The sequence below is a fragment of the Tachyglossus aculeatus genome, chromosome 6 (genome assembly GCF_015852505.1).
Source record: "Tachyglossus aculeatus isolate mTacAcu1 chromosome 6, mTacAcu1.pri, whole genome shotgun sequence".
Taxonomy (NCBI): Eukaryota; Metazoa; Chordata; class Mammalia; order Monotremata; family Tachyglossidae; genus Tachyglossus; species Tachyglossus aculeatus.
Window position 1 is genome coordinate 22,006,281 of NC_052071.1, and position 16,922 is coordinate 22,023,202.

Genomic DNA, 16,922 nt, shown 5'->3' on the forward strand with positions numbered 1-16,922 from the left:
TAAGACAGGATGCTGGGCTAGATGGAACCCCTGGTCTGACCCAGCCTTGCATTTCTTGCGGTCACAGGTTTTTACAGAAGCATTCAATCCTTCTATAAACCATTACTATTTAATGATGATTTCCACCGATAATCAAATTCTAATGGTGGTCGACTCACTAGAGGGACTGCATTTTTTTAAAACCTACACAAGCGGTCTTTGTACATTACACCCCAACAGGATGCAAGCTCATCAGGCTGCACACAGTCCTTGTCCCACACGGGGCCTCGCAGTCTTAATCCCCATTGTACGGATGAGGTAACTGAGGCCCAGAGAAGTTTCGTGGCTTGGCAGATCTGGGATTAGAACCCAGGTCCTTCAATTCCCAGGCCCATGCACTCTCCTAGGCCATGCTGCTTTCCTTTAACCTGCCACAATTTAAGCCCTAAGTTCATCCTCCGCCTTCCACTGCTCCATCTTCAGATTTCTGATGAAGGAGAGCTAGAACATTTTACCAGACCAATGGAAGCAGCAGAACAGTGTTTCTGTGCGACCTCTGTTATCTGAGACAGGTGTTATCGGAGTGAAGCTGTCAATCGTGGTGATTAGAACGAACCCAGGATGGTCTGTACGCTACACACCACGTTTCAAGGCACCTGAAGGCATCTATATGTTGCCAATTTGCACTTCCCAAGCGCTTAGTACAGTGCTCTGCACACAGTAAGCGCTCAATAAATACGATTGATGATGATCCAACTTCTAGACTGTGAGCCCACTGTTGGGTAGGGACCGTCTCTATATGTTGCCAACTTGTACTTCCCAAGCCTAGTACAGTGCTCTGCACACAGTAAGCGCTCAATAAATACGATTGATTGATCCAACTGCTAGCTTAAGTAGCCTGAGGATTTTTGGCAGGATCAAAATCTATACCTCCATCCTCTGTTCCTCAGTGCAGAAGCAGCGTTACTCTTCCTGGCTGCCGGGAGCTGTGGAAGGATCCGAAGATGTTCTTTCTGAGTCCTTGATCTTCCCTTCTTTATCGTCCTCCTGTGAAGTGCACATTTTTGCCCTCGATCTGCACTCTTGGTGAGTAAATCATTTAAGGTTTTACAGCCTGACGTGAAGGACCTCTGTTCTACAACTTGGCTATTTGCGTATTTCCAGGTACGAAGGAGTGAGGCGACCTTCTTCCCTCCCCAGAACCAAGTCCATTTACGGGTAAGGATACCTAAAAGGGATTACGTACAAAGGTTTAGCTGGCTGCAATTTTAGCAGCATGGTATAGTGGACAGAGACCGGGCCCGGGCATCAGAAGGACCTGGGTTCTAATCCCAGATCTGCCATTTGTCTGCCATGTGATCTTGGACAAGCGCTTGTTCAAGCGCTTAGTACAGTGCACTGCACATAGTAAGCACTAAATAAATATGATTGATTGACAAGTCACTTAAACTTCTCTGTGCCTCAGTTAACTCCTCTGTAAAATGGGGATTAAGACTGTGAGCCCTATGTGGGACATGGACTGTGTCCAACCTGATTATCTTGTATCTATCCCCGTGCTTAGTTCAGTGGCTGGCACAGAGTAACTACTTAAACACCATAAAAAGGTCACGTCTTGTGCTTTATTATTTCACAAACAGTACTCCTCCCATATCAATACTTCAGTTGTATTAAGGCCCTCACAGTTATGAAACAATGGGGCTACAGGATCTCATCTCCCTATCGGCCAACACCAAACCCTAAAATCCAGAAGGTAGCTCCCGAATCACCTGGACTTTTCCCAGCAGAAGTCTAGGCTCTGGAATGGGGCTGCCTCCTGGACCCTTGGACAGGAGTTCCTGCTGCTCTTCCCGGTTCCAGCCAGACCTGAGAAAGCACGCCACGACAGCCATCAGACCCAAGGTGTGGAGTAGCCTGAATATGGATCCATTTCCATTACTGGCAGAAAGTTTGTCAGAGTTTAAGTGAAATGCCCACTGGGTACAATACAGCTTAGAGAACACATATGTACAGAAAGAGTTTTTAAATGTTCTCCTGGCCTGGGATCGTCGTGTCGTAGTCAGAAACCGGAGACGAGTCCGGGCGGGTGGTCCGCTGAAGGCTGACGGGCCACCCTGTGTTGGAGGAGCCCTTCTCGGCCCATTACAAGCCTCTGTCACTTGAACTGGTTATCGATCAAGGTTCCCTTCATCTTGGCTTTCTTGGCTTCCAATTCGGCCTGAGGAGAAGGGGAGGGGAAATAGTTGAGACTGTTAGTATGTGTGACCTCCCTTTTCTCGTCTTGCTTCATTAACCCTATCAGGGCTTCCTTAATGTTGCTTTAAACCCTCTGTAGCCTGCTAATGAGACAGAACTGTGGGAATACTTTCTGCCCTCCCCCCGCCTCACCCAGCCCATTTCCATGTAAACCCAGCTCCACTTCCAACCACAGCAAGAATCAGAGCCACTGGACTGAGGACCAGTCTCTGCTAGTTGCCCCCACTTAGGGGCTCAGTCCTGTACTTTCCAAGCGCTTAGTACAGTGCTCTGCACACAGTAAGCGCTCAATACGATTGAATGAATATACCCAAAGTTCGTTCGTTCATTCATTCAATTGTATTTGGCAAGGAGAGTTTTTTATCCATGAAAATGTCAGAACCAAGCCCCCCATCACCCCAAGCCAACTCACCAGCTCCTGCAGCCTCCGTTTGCTCATGCCCTTGCGCTCCAGCTGCTTTTCAATCACTTTGGCATTCTGGGCGTAGGAGTCGGCAATTTCTCTCTGCAAAGATATCCACGCTCGTCACTACCATCAGACAAACTCCACGGGGAGGCAACTACCTCACGCTATTGATGTGCACCTTGAATTCATTACATCTTTGCTCTTCAGCCAGTTAGGGTTTCAAGGACCCCGTAGGCTGAAGAACTTTGGAAACACAACAGGTAGTATCTGGCTAAGGGCAAGGAAACTCCACTACTGCTCGCTTTAATGAGAGGGTAATCTCTCTGCTCCAAATAACTGGGGGTCTCTCGAGTACAAGAGTTGTTTACTGCGTTCTCGTGCCTGTGAGACCCATTTTGGGTCTGTCAACCATAACTTGTCACAGCTGAACAGGTAATCATCTGAGAGGAGAGGGCAGTGCCTTTGTATGCTGTGAGTATGAATGGAGGTCAGTGTCACCCGTGTGATATTCTTAAAAAAAGAACGTAAAGACTGAAGAGCTCTGCATTTACACAATCCAAAAAGATGACTAAAAATGCCTCTTGGTCGCTACTTTGATTTCTACCATGGACTTCACCTAGAAGTAGCCAATCTTACCATCCTATTTTTTTAACCAGCTAAATCTCCCCTTTGGAGTAAAAGAAATGGAAATACCATTCTTCACCATGTGTCCTGCTTAAATCTAGATTTGCCCCATGCCAATAACTGGTCATCTTGCCAAGATGATATGTCACTTTTTGCATCTTTTTGTTATACTCATGACCTCTCTGGAGGAATAAACCACAGATCCCCATCACATAATTGAAGACAATCTCTCTTTTCTCCTTCCAGCAGGAACCAATCGATCAACTGTATTTACTGAGTGCTTACTGTGTGCAGAACACTGTATTAAGACAGCAGTGAAAAGGTAAAAATCAGTCCTTAATTCCAAGAGTCTCCACAAATGAAAGAACCACAATGGGAGTGGCTGTTAGCTAGGAGAGGTACCAGTACTAACTATGGGCCAAGCACTGCACTGACTATAACTCTACTACTTAGCTCAGTCGGGATAAAACTCGGACGAAGGGGCAATTTGCTTTCTGGAGCTTTGGAGCAACAGCTAAATGCCCCTCTTCTCACACTCCACTAGGTCAGGGGCGGAGACACTCACGGCCTCGATCTCTTCTTCCTCTTCATCGATGGTGGAGACTGTGACCGAGCTGAACTTGCCCATGTCCTTCGTCCTTTTGGTCATCATCACCTGAGAGAACGTGAAGGAGATGTTCTTTTGAGTCGAGCTACGTCGGGTTTATGGGGAGAAGGGTTACTTAACACTGCTTGCGGAAGACTACCCTGCTCCCGTCGAAAAAGGTCAGAAGTTTTGTTTCAATTTCTAAACTTTGTCGTCATTCCTTCTACGACACCTTTATATATTTGAAAAGCGGGTTAATTGGTTCACTTTAAAATCTCAAACTCCCTAGAGCCATAACATGAAATGGAGAAAAACTGATTATTTTTGAAGGGATTTCCTCTCGTGGGAATTCACGAGCTGGAAAACCTTTGTTTCTTTTTTTAACTGTACATGAACTGATTTTAGATGTGCTACAGATCAGGGGTGATTTCATTTTATTAATGTGTCCGCCTATAAAGAATGGTCGTACCATTCCACCAAGGAATTAAAAATATTCAGCTTCTCACCCACCGTGAATCAGACAGAGAGGCCAACATGGGATAAGTTACCTTCTTGGGTGGCTCTTGTTTCTGACTGTAGATATTGGTTTTTCCGAAGCCTTGTCCAAACTTGACCACAGCCCCATCCACAATGAAGGTCACAGGAGCGTTCTTCTGCTGGTGCTGATAGAAAAGGAGGAGTCCGCACCTGGAAATGGTAGGAGAAGTCTACGGTGGGAAAAGGATATAAATCCCGGCAACAGACAACATGCTCCTTTCCTGACTGGAATTTTATTCCGGCTAAAAAAGGAAATCCATAAAAATAAATCAGTCTGGACAATCAGTGTAGACTCGACTGAGTAAAGAAGCCATTTTAGCTCAATGTCTTTGTCATCATAATCCATTACGGCAGTTGGGAGAAAGGCATTGTAAAAAACTTTAATCCTGCATTACCACAACTGCAGGCTAACCCACCGGATCTCAACAAACTAATGCCCCAAACAGAGGAATTATTATAGCCCATCCAAAAACCTCACTAAAGGTGTCTTGTTAGGCATTCTAACAAGTCCCAATTAAAACTATTTGAGTGGGGGCGAGGAGGAGGAGAAGGAGAATTTTCCTCAAAGGATTTCCTCCTGCTTCATTTGACAGACACACAGTTTGGTCCAGCTCCTTGGGAGAAACTGGCATTTGGGTGGATCCGGTTTAGGGCGTAGATTTTATGCTCCTCAAAGACAGGGAGTCCACCTCTGACTACTTTTGTGTTCCCAAGCACCTAGCACAGGGTTTTATATACCAAAGGGCTCAAATGCTGCTAGCAAAGAAGGAGAGGGGTTTGAGAGGGAAGAGAGAAAGGACAGAAAACCGAACACTTTGTGTTCCCGTGGTGGCTCCAGCCAATACTCACTTGCCACACTTCTTCCTATACTGTCGCTCGATACCATCAGGTCTGTAGAGAAAAAGGGAGAGTTCACCCGAAGAAACTGTCAGATCTCAAACCCCGTCCTGGCCACTGCTAACGGCTCTTGCGCCTCCAACATCTTGCTTCCCCCCACACGGCAGGCAGGGTACGTCAGCACCTTTCCCCTCGGTCGACGGACCGTTTAATAAAACCCCCATTCCTAATGAAATTAAATCTCCCTCAGACATCACGCCCCGGTTCCACGGAATCACTGTTTTTACCGCCAGCTCCTGGTGGCTCGTGCTTTGCCTTTTCTCACGTTCACAAGTTTTGAAATTTGCTCTTCTGACGCAGCTCCCTAAAGATCGGTCTTTCCCCTTCAGCAGCCAGACAGAGCCCAGTTGGGAGCTGTAACCAGACTCCCGAGGCCCGCCTGTCAAAGGCATCTGTTTCCAAAGGGAGACGCTGACTGCGCCGGGCATCTGCTTTTCCACTCTTCCAACTGTCTCCTCATTCACGCAGAGGTGGCAGGGATTTGGTTTCTCGAGCAGAACACATTCGGACATACGTGCCACATCTCCACTCCAAGTCTTGCTTCTTTTGGGGAGCCTAACTTTAGTTCCCGAGGTTCGCCTTGAATTAGAAGGCCCAGTCTACCCCAAATCAGCAAATAAGGAGTTGGTAAAGAACACTATCTCCACACCAGTGACAGACCGATCAAATATCCAACCTGAGCCACAAAGCACCAGACCATATTTCTTTAAAAAGAGACTAGCTGACAGGTATAAATCTGCATATATCCTAATGGCTTGAATAAGATCTCACATTAATAACAGTATTTGTTAAGCGCTTACTATGTGTCAAGCACTGTTCTAAGCACTTGGGTAGATAGAAGCTAATCAGGTTGCACAAAGTCCCTGCCCTACATGGGGCTCTCAGTCTTAATTCCCATTTTACAGATGAAGTCACTGAGGCCCACAGAAGTGAAATGATTTGCCCAGATGTGTGGCGGAGCAGGGATTAGAACCCAGGTCCTTCTGACTCTCGGGCCCAAACTCTATCCACTGGGCCATGCTGCTTTCCATATTAACCAGCGAACATTAAGAGGATTTGATGTTAATGGATCTTGTCATAATTCACTGTCCACAGTAGGTTGAGCTCATGCAGGCAGAATATTTTTGCTGTGAGACTAAATCTTTGTGAACGCTTTCTGATCGGCCTGATGGTCGGCTGCTACTCCTGTCAGAAGGTGCAGGACATGATGACCCTCCTCCCCGCCCCCACTTTCTGCTTAGTGCAGAAGTACCCCGGCTCGGAGGGAAATAGTGGAATGGAAAAGCCTTATTAAATGTTATGTGTCGGAAAGATGATTAGGATGGCATTTATTAAGCGCTTACTATGTGCAGAGCACTGTTCTAAGTGCTGGGGAGGTTACCAGGTGATCAGGTTGTCCCACGTGGGGCTCACAGTCTTATTCCCCATTTTACAGATGAGGTAACTGATGATGAGGATGGCATTTATTAAGCGCTTACTATGTGCACAGCCCTGTTCTAAACGCTGGGGAGGTTACCAGGTGATCAGGTTGTCCCACGTGGGGCTCACAGTCTTAATCCCCATTTTACAGATGAGGTAACTGATGATGATGGCATTTATTAAGCACTTACTATGTGCAGAGCACTGTTCTTAACGCTGGGGAGGTTACAAGGTGATCAGGTTGTCCCACGGGGGGCTCCCAGTCTTAATCCCCATTTTACAGATGAGGTAACTGATGATGATGATGGCATTTATTAAGCGCTTACTATGTGCAGAGCACTGTTCTAAACGCTGGGGAGGTTACCAGGTGATCAGGTTGTCCCACGTGGGGCTCACAGTCTTAATCCCCATTTTACAGATGAGGTAACTGATGATGAGGATGGTATTTATTAAGCGCTTACTATGTGCAGAGCACTGTTCTAAGCGGAAAGGTGGGCTCACCTCAGAACAGTTGGGGTGGGCTAGGAGGTAGTTCTAATGGGATGTGGCTGTTCAGGTTTGGTTTGAACGATACGTGCTGCTACGGCGGTTTGAGAAACAGCATGGTACAGTAGATAGAGCACAGGCCCCGAAGTCAGAAGGTAATGAGTTCTAATCCCAACTCTGCCACTCGTCTGCTGTGTGAGCCTGGGCAAGTCACTTAACTTCTCTGGGCCTCATCTGTAAAATGGGGATTGAGACTGTTAATCCCAAGTGGGACAGGGGCTGTGTCCAACTCAATTTGCTTGGATCCCCTACAGTGCTGGAACACTAAGTGCTTAACAAATACCACGATTCTTATGAGTGCCAACTTTTCACTTTGGGCACGGAGGAGAACTTGGAGCGTTGAGGGGGTGTGGGACAGAGACAAGGAAAAACAGGAAAGAAAAAGAGGAGGGGAGAGAAGGAAAGGAGAAGAGCGAAAAAGAGGATGTCGAGGTAACTTGAGACTACACCTTTATTTGGCATTATCCACGACTCGTCTGTCTTATTCAACCAGCATATTCAGTCTGTCACCAAATCAATCAATTGTATTTACTGAGCACTTAATATGTGCACTGCACTTGGGGAGACATGTCCCCTGCCCGTAACGAGATCCACAGGTCGGCACCCATTTTGCTGAAACTAAACCAGTGCCAACAGTGTATGAATGAGAAGTTATACGAGGGGAAAAGCATGCCTAGGAGCTGCCCCTCCAGAGGCTCACCCTACCCACCAAGTTCTGGATTCAAAGCTAATGAGGATTACAAGCCCATGGGAGCAATCGCCTCTCCCCGACCCCCTATGGAACTGGTGCCTCTGATTCTATCTGCCCGGTGCAATTATTTCTATTATTGTACTGCCAATCAACCTTAGGCTTTCCCTGTGCAGATACAGACGTAGCGCTTAGCGTCTGGCACCTAGTAAGCGCTTAACAAATACGATCATTATTATAGACGTGTACTTTCCTCCACACACCCCCCCCCCCCCGCCAAAAAAAACCCAAAACCACACCAAAAAACCCCTCCCAAAATATGTCCCAGGGAGACAAATCCACCGTGTACGAATCCCAGATCCATAGGGGCTTCCGTTCTCTTACCTTCGGAGATAGACGTTCTCCTCCTCCTCCGTGTTACAGAACTTGTGGGCGTGTTTGGCCGCATCAATCACACGAGCCCGATCCCGGGGCCTCATGGGCAGTTTCTCGAGCTGGCAATCTAAAGGTACGGAGAGAGCCTTGGGCACGGGACTCCCTGAATTACTACCATTTCGGAGGAATCCTGATCCCTAAGAAACACATTGCCTTGTCCTTATGAAAACTCCAAATGCGCTCCTTCAGCGGCTTCTTGATGAATGCAACTTTACTTCTGGCTGAAGCTTTACGGGAGGTTGTCGGGGGAACAACATTCTTCCAGAAGTATTCGCCTTCAGTCAGAAGTAAGCTCGTTGCGGGAAGGGAACATGCCGACCAACTCTGTTATGTTGTCCTCTTCCAAGTGCTTGACTATAATCTCGCTGTGGGCAGGGCGTGGCTTAGTGAAAATAATAATAATAATGATGGTATCTGTGCTTACTATGTGCCAAGCACTGTTCTAAGTCCTGGTTTGGAAGTCAGAGGACGTGGGTTCTAATTCCACCTCCACCACTCGTCAATCAATCAATCGTATTTATTGAGCGCTTACTGTGTGCAGAGCACGGTACTAAGCGCTTGGGAAGTACAAGTTGGCAGCATCTAGAGACAGTCACCTCACTTCTCTGTGCCTCAGTTCCCTCATCTGTAAAGTGGGGATTAAAAGTGTGAGCCCCAGGTGGGGCAACCTGATTACCCTGTATCTACCCCAGCACCTAGAATGGTGCTTACTGCATAGTAAGTGCTTAACAAATACCATCATGATTATGATTACTGTTGTTATACTGTCCTCTCATTCAGTCGTATTTAGTGAGAGCTTACTGTGTGCAGAGCACTGTACTAAGCGCTTGGGAAGTACAAATCGGCAACATAGAGAGATGGTCCCTACCCAACGACGGGCTCACCGTCTAGAAGGGGGAGATAGGCAACAAAACAAAACACATAGACAGGTGTCAAATCCGTCAGAATAAATAGAATTATAGCTATATGCACATCATTAATTTAAAAAAAGCGCTTCGGCGCAGTGTTGTGCCCACGGTAAGCGCTCAGTAAATATGACTGTCCAATGCTCCGCTTGGAGTGAGCGCTCGGTAAATTCATTCATTCATTCAATCGTATTTATTGAGCGCTTACTGTGTGCAGAGCACTGTACGAAGCGCTTGGGAAGTACAAGTCTGTAACACATAATAGAGACGATCCCTACCCAATAAGGGGCTCACAGTCTAGAAGGGGGAAACAGGCAACAAAACAAAACATGTGGACAGGTGTCAAAACCGTCAGAATAAATAGAATTATAGCTATAGGCATATCATTCATTAAAAAAAGCGCTTCGGCGCAGTGTTCTGCCCACGGTAAGCGCTCAGTAAATACCACTGTCCAATGCTCCGCCTGGAGTGAGCACTCGTCCCCCTCTCCATCCCCCCATCTTACCTCCTTCCCTTCCCCACATCACCTGTATATATGTTTGTACATATTTATTACTCTACTTATTTATTTTACTTGTACATATCTATTCTATTTATTTTATTTTGTTAGTATGTTTGGTTTTGTTCTCTGTCTCCCCCTTTTAGACTGTGAGCCCACTGTTGGGTAGGGACTGTCTCTATATGTTGCCAACTTGGACTTCCCAAGCGCTTAGTACAGTGCTCTGCACACAGTAAGCGCTCAATAAATACGATTGATTGATTGATTCAATCGTATTTATTGGGCGCTCAGTGTGTGCAGAGCACTGTACGAAGCGCTTGGGAAGTACAAGTCGGCAACACATAATAAAGACGGTCCCTACCCAATAAGGGGCTCACAGTCTAGAAGGGGGAGACAGACAACAAAACATGTAGACAGGTGTCAGAACCGTCAGAATAAATAGAATTATAGCTATAGGCACAACATTCATAAAAAAAGCGCTTCGGCGCAGTGTTCTGCCCATGGTAAGCGCTCAGTAAATACCACTGTCCAATGCTCCGCCCGGAGTGAGCGCTCAGTAAATTCATTCAATCGTATTTATTGGGCGCTTACTGTGTGCAGAGCACTGTACTAAGCGCTTAGAGAAGCAGCGTGGCTCAGTGGAAAGAGCCCGGGCTTTGGAGTCAGAGGTCATGGGTTCAAACCCCGGCTCCGCCACTTGGCAGCTGTGTGACTTTGGGCAAGTCACTTCACTTCTCTGGGCCTCAGTTCCCTCATCTGTAAAATGGGGATTAAGACTGTGAGCCCCCCATGTGGGACAACCTGATCACCTTGTAACTTCCCCGGCGCTTAGAACAGTGCTTTGCACATAGTAAGCGCTTATTAAATGCCATCATTAAGTACAGGTTGGCAACATCCAGAGATGGTCCCTACCCAACAGTGGGCTCACAGTCTAGAAGGGGGAGACAGACGACGAAACATATTAACAAAATAAAATGAATAGAATAGATATATGTTGCCAACTTGTCCTTCCCAAGCGCTTAGTACAGCGCTCTACACACAGAAAGCGCTCAATAAATACGATTGATTGACTGATCTAGAGATGGTCCCTACCCAACAGTGGGCTCACAGTCTAGAAGGGGGAGAAAGACGACAAAACATATTAACAAAATAAAATAAATAGAACAGATACGTACAAGTAGAATAAATAAATACTGTGTGCTTACTGCACACAGTAAACGCTTAATAAATACGACTGAATGAATGAACGAATGAATTATAGCTCTAGGCCCATCATCCATTCGAAAAAAGCGCTTCGGCGCAGCGTTCTGCCCAGGGTAGGCGCTCAGTAAATACCACCGTCCGGTGCTCCGCCCGCAGTGGGCGCTCAGTAAGTTCACTCATTCATTCGGTCGTATTTATTGGGCGCTCAGTGACTGGACTAAACGCTATTTATTTTATTTTGTTAGTATGTGTCTTGTTCTCTGTCATCATCATCATCATCATCAATCGTATTTATTGAGCGCTTACCGTGTGCAGAGCACTGGACTAAGCGCTTGGGAAGGACAAATTGGCAACATCTAGAGACGGTCCCTCCCCAACAGTGGGCTCACGGTCTGAAAGGGGGAGACAGAGAACAAAACCAAACAGACTAACAAAATAAAATAAATAGAATAGATAGGTACAAATAAATTAAATAAATAAATAGAGTAAAATTTTAGGGACCAGAGACGGTCCCTACCCAACAGTGGGCTCACAGTCTAGAAGGGGGAGACAGACGACTAAACCTATTAACAAAATAAAATGAATAGAATAGATATATGTTGCCAACTTGTCCTTCCCAAGCGCTTAGTACAGCGCTCTACACACAGTAAGCGCTCAATAAATACGATTGACTGATTGATCTAGAGACGGTCCCTACCCAACAGTGGGCTCACAGTCTAGAAGGGGGAGACAGAGGACAAAACATATTAACAAAATAAAATAAATAGAACAGATACGTACAAGTAGAATAAATAAATACTGTGTGCTTACTGCACACAGTAAACGCTTAATAAATACGACTGAATGAATGAACGAATGAATTATAGCTCTAGGCCCATCATCCATTCGAAAAAAGCGCTTCGGCGCAGCGTTCTGCCCAGGGTAGGCGCTCAGTAAATACCACCGTCCGGTGCTCCGCCCGCAGTGGGCGCTCAGTAAGTTCACTCATTCATTCGGTCGTATTTATTGGGCGCTCAGTGACTGGACTAAACGCTATTTATTTTATTTTGTTAGTATGTGTCTTGTTCTCTGTCTCATCATCATCAATCGTATTTATTGAGCGCTTACCGTGTGCAGAGCACTGGACTAAGCGCTTGGGAAGGACAAATTGGCAACATCTAGAGACGGTCCCTCCCCAACAGTGGGCTCACGGTCTAAAAGGGGGAGACAGAGAACAAAACCAAACAGACTAACAAAATAAAATAAATAGAATAGATAGGTACAAATAAATTAAATAGAGTAAAATTTTAGGGACCAGAGACGGTCCCTACCCAACAGTGGGCTCACAGTCTAGAAGGGGGAGACAGACGACTAAACCTATTAACAAAATAAAATGAATAGAATAGATATATGTTGCCAACTTGTCCTTCCCAAGCGCTTAGTACAGCGCTCTACACACAGTAAGCGCTCAATAAATACGATTGACTGATTGATCTAGAGACGGTCCCTACCCAACAGTGGGCTCACAGTCTAGAAGGGGGAGACAGACGACAAAACATATTAACAAAATAAAATAAATAGAACAGATACGTACAAGTAGAATAAATAAATACTGTGTGCTTACTGCCCACAGTAAACGCTCAATAAATACGACTGAATGAATGAACGAATGAATTATAGCTCTAGGCCCATCATCCATTCGAAAAAAGCGCTTCGGCGCAGCGTTCTGCCCAGGGTAGGCGCTCAGTAAATACCACCGTCCGGTGCTCCGCCCGCAGTGGGCGCTCAGTAAGTTCACTCATTCATTCGGTCGTATTTATTGGGCGCTCAGTGACTGGACTAAACGCTATTTATTTTATTTTGTTAGTATGTGTCTTGTTCTCTGTCTCATCATCATCATCATCATCATCAATCGTATTTATTGAGCGCTTACCGTGTGCAGAGCACTGGACTAAGCGCTTGGGAAGGACAAATTGGCAACATCTAGAGACGGTCCCTCCCCAACAGTGGGCTCACGGTCTAAAAGGGGGAGACAGAGAACAAAACCAAACAGACTAACAAAATAAAATAGAATAGATAGGTACAAATAAATTAAATGAGTAAAAAAATATGTACAAACATATATACATAAATACAGTCTCCCCCTTCTAGACTGTGAGCCCACTGTTGGGTGGGGACTGTCTCTAGATGTTGCCAATTTGTCCTTCCCAAGCGCTTAGTCCAGTGCTCTGCACATAGTAACCGCTCAATAAATACGATTGATGTCATTCAATCGTATTAACGTATTAACATCATCATGTTAATATGATGATGATGATGATGATGGGAGGCCCAAATGATGGCGGGAGGGCCGGCCACTTACCCAGCACCAGCACCATCTGTCCGCACAGACAGTAATACACGTGCAGCGGCTTCTCGCCGTCGTCATACTCCTCACGATCCCGGGTGTCGGAGCAAACCACCGATCGCGACACCACCTTCGGCATTTTCTTCTTTTTCTTCCTTTTCTTCTTCTTCTTCTTCTTCTTCTTCTTCTTCTTCTTCAGCCGGTAACCTTGGAAACCCGGCGGAAGTGACGTAGCCCCACCCCGGAAGCCCGGCGGAAGTGACGTAGCCGCGACCCGGAAGCCGGCGGAAGTGACGTAGCCGCGACCCCTTCCAGGCCGCGAGCCTGCTGTTGGGTAGGGACCGTCTGTATATGTTGCCAACTTGTCCTTCCCAAGCGCTTAGTACAGCGCTCTGCACACAGTAAGCGCTCAATAAATACGATTGATGATGATGATGTGTACGGATTTATTACTCTATTTTATTTGTACATATTTATTCTATTTATTTCATTTGGTTGATATGTTTTGTTTTGTTCTTTGTCTCCCCCTTCTAGACTGTGAGCCCGCTGTTGGGTAGGGACCGTCTCTAGATGTTGCCAACTTGGACTTCCCGAGCGCTCAATAAATACGATTGATGATGATGTGTACAGATTTGTTACTCTATTTTATTTGTACATATTTATTCTATTTGGTTAATATGTTTGGTTTTGTTGTCTGTCTTCCCCCTTCTAGACTGTGAGCCCGCAGTTGGGTAGGGACCGTCTCTACATGTTGCCAACTTGGACTTCCCGAGCGCTTAGTACAGCGCTCTGCACACAGTAAGCGCTCAATAAATACGATTGATGATGATGATGTGTACAGATTTATTACTCTATTTTATTTGTACATATTGATTCTATTTATTTTATTTGGTTAATATGATTGGTTTTGTTCTCTGTCTCCCCCTTCTAGACTGTGAGCCCGCTGTTGGGTAGGGACCGTCTCTAGATGTTGCCAACTTGGACTTCCCGAGCGCTCAATAAATACGATTGATGATGATGTGTACAGATTTGTTACTCTATTTTATTTGTACATATTTATTCTATTTGGTTAATATGTTTGGTTTTGTTGTCTGTCTCCTCCTTCTAGACTGTGAGCCCGCTGTTGGGTAGGGACCGTCTCTACATGTTGCCAACTTGGACTTCCCGAGCGCTTAGTACAGCGCTCTGCACACAGTAAGCGCTCAATAAATACGATTGATGATGATGATGTGTACAGATTTATTACTCTATTTGTACATATTGATTCTATTTATTTTATTTGGTTAATATGTTTTGTTTTGTTCTCTCTCTCCCCCTTCTAGACTGTGAGCCCGCTGTTGGGTAGGGACCGTCTCTAGATGTTGCCAACTTGGACTTCCCGAGCGCTCAATAAATACGATTGATGATGATGTGTACAGATTTGTTACTCTATTTTATTTGTACATATTTATTCTATTTATTTTATTTGGTTAATATGTTTTGTTTTGTTGTCTGTCTCCTCCTTCTAGACTGTGAGCTCGCTGTTGGGTAGGGACCGTCTCTATATGTTGCCAACTTGTACTTCCCGAGCGCTTAGTACAGCGCTCTGCACACAGTAAGCGCTCAATAAATACGATTGATGATGATGATGTGTACAGATTTATTACTCTATTTTATTTGTACATATTGATTCTATTTATTTTATTTGGTTAATATGCTTTTGTTCTCTGTCTCCCCCTTCCAGACTGTGAGCCCGCTGTTGGGTAGGGACCGTCTCTACATGTTGCCAACTTGGACTTCCCGAGCGCTTAGTACAGCGCTCTGCACACAGTAAGCGCCCAATAAATACGATTGATGATGATGTGTACAGATTTATTACTCTATTTTATTTGTACATATTTATTCTATTTATTTTATTTGGTTAATATGTTTGGTTTTGTCTGTCTCCCCCTTCTAGACTGTGAGCCCGCAGTTGGGTAGGGACCGTCTCTACATGTTGCCAACTTGGACTTCCCGAGCGCTTAGTACAGCGCTCTGCACACAGTAAGCGCTCAATAAATACGATTGATGATGATGATGTGTACAGATTTATTACTCTGTACATATTGATTCTATTTATTTTATTTGGTTAATATGTTTTGTTTTGTTCTCTCTCTCCCCCTTCTAGACTGTGAGCCCGCTGTTGGGTAGGGCCCGTCTCTAGATGTTGCCAACTTGGACTTCCCGAGCGCTCAATAAATACGATTGATGATGATGTGTACAGATTTGTTACTCTATTTTATTTGTACATATTTATTCTATTTGGTTAATATGTTTGGTTTTGTTGTCTGTCTCCTCCTTCTAGACTGTGAGCCCGCTGTTGGGTAGGGACTGTCTCTACATGTTGCCAACTTGGACTTCCCGAGCACTTAGTACAGCGCTCTGCACACAGTAAGCGCTCAATAAATACGATTGATGATGATGATGTGTACATATTTATTACTCTATTTGTACATATTGATTCTATTTATTTTATTTGGTTAATATGTTTTGTTTTGTTCTCTCTCTCCCCCTTCTAGACTGTGAGCCCGCTGTTGGGTAGGGACCGTCTCTAGATGTTGCCAACTTGGACTTCCCGAGCGCTCAATAAATACGATTGATGATGATGTGTACAGATTTGTTACTCTATTTTATTTGTACATATTTATTCTATTTGGTTAATATGTTTGGTTTTGTTGTCTGTCTCCTCCTTCTAGACTGTGAGCCCGCTGTTGGGTAGGGACTGTCTCTACATGTTGCCAACTTGGACTTCCCGAGCACTTAGTACAGCGCTCTGCACACAGTAAGCGCTCAATAAATACGATTGATGATGATGATGTGTACAGATTTATTAATCTATTTGTACATGTTGATTCTATTTTATTTGGTTAATATGTTTTGTTTTGTTCTCTCTCTCCCCCTTCTAGACTGTGAGCCCGCTGTTGGGTAGGGACCGTCTCTACATGTTGCCAACTTGGACTTCCCGAGCGCTTAGTACAGCACTCTGCACACAGTAAGCGCTCAATAAATACGATTGATGATGATGTGTACAGATTTATTACTCTATTTTATTTGTACATATTTATTCTATTTATTTTATTTGGTTAATATGCTTTTGTTCTCTGTCTCCCCCTTCCAGACTGTGAGCCCACTGTTGGGTAGGGACTGTCTCTACATGTTGCCAACTTGGACTTCCCGAGCGCTTAGTACAGCGCTCTGCACACAGTAAGCGCCCAATAAATACGATTGATGATGATGATGATGTGTACAGATTTATTACTCTATTTTATTTGTACATATTTATTTTATTTGGTTAATATGTTTGGTTTTGTTGTCTGTCTCCTCCTTCTAGACTGTGAGCCCGCTGTTGGGTAGGGACCGTCTCTACATGTTGCCAACTTGGACTTCCCGAGCGCTTAGTACAGCGCTCTGCACACAGTAAGCGCTCAATAAATACGATTGATGATGATGATGTGTACAGATTTATTACTCTATTTTATTTGTACATATTTATTCTATTTATTTTATTTGGTTAATATGCTTTTGTTCTCTGTCTCCCCCTTCCAGACTGTGAGCCCGGAGTTGGGTAGGGACTGTCTCTACATGTTGCCAACTTGGACTT

At 45.0% G+C, this 16,922-nt stretch overlaps 1 protein-coding gene and 1 long non-coding RNA gene across 3 annotated transcripts; one reads left to right on the plus strand and one right to left on the minus strand.

Moving 5' to 3' along the window:
• Positions 1-1,578: 1,578 nt before the first annotated feature.
• On the minus strand, positions 1,579-13,511 carry STEEP1 (STING1 ER exit protein 1). The gene is made up of 7 exons (XM_038748537.1): positions 13,319-13,511; positions 8,320-8,437; positions 5,235-5,276; positions 4,397-4,535; positions 3,828-3,917; positions 2,645-2,737; positions 1,579-2,194 (listed from the first exon to the last, which is right to left on the minus strand). Exons 1-7 carry the CDS (start codon positions 13,440-13,442, stop codon positions 2,132-2,134), a joined length of 669 nt encoding a protein of 222 aa, XP_038604465.1. The 5' UTR covers positions 13,443-13,511; the 3' UTR covers positions 1,579-2,131.
• Positions 3,553-13,606, plus strand: LOC119930084. Of its 2 annotated transcripts, none has more exons than XR_005451622.1 (4): positions 3,553-3,584; positions 3,807-4,027; positions 4,446-4,544; positions 13,503-13,606. It is a non-coding gene; the product is annotated as an uncharacterized LOC119930084 (long non-coding RNA). The 2 variants fall into 2 exon arrangements; XR_005451621.1 differs by lacking the exon at positions 13,503-13,606 and adding an exon at positions 7,502-7,656.
• The last annotated feature ends 3,316 nt before the right edge of the window (positions 13,607-16,922 follow it).

What these genes read in the sequence shown, in the direction of transcription:
- STEEP1 (XM_038748537.1), bottom strand. Translation starts at nt 13,442, where the DNA reads ATGCCGAAGGTGGTGTCGCGATCGGTGGTTTGCTCCGACACCCGGGAT. An exon ending in ACAGATGGTGCTGGTGCTGG is followed by an intron (nt 8,438 to 13,318) that starts GTAAGTGGCCGG and finishes CCGTACCTTTAG; the next exon opens with ATTGCCAGCTCGAGAAACTG. An exon ending in AGGAAGAAGAGATCGAGGCC is followed by an intron (nt 2,738 to 3,827) that starts GTGAGTGTCTCC and finishes ATATCTTTGCAG; the next exon opens with AGAGAAATTGCCGACTCCTA.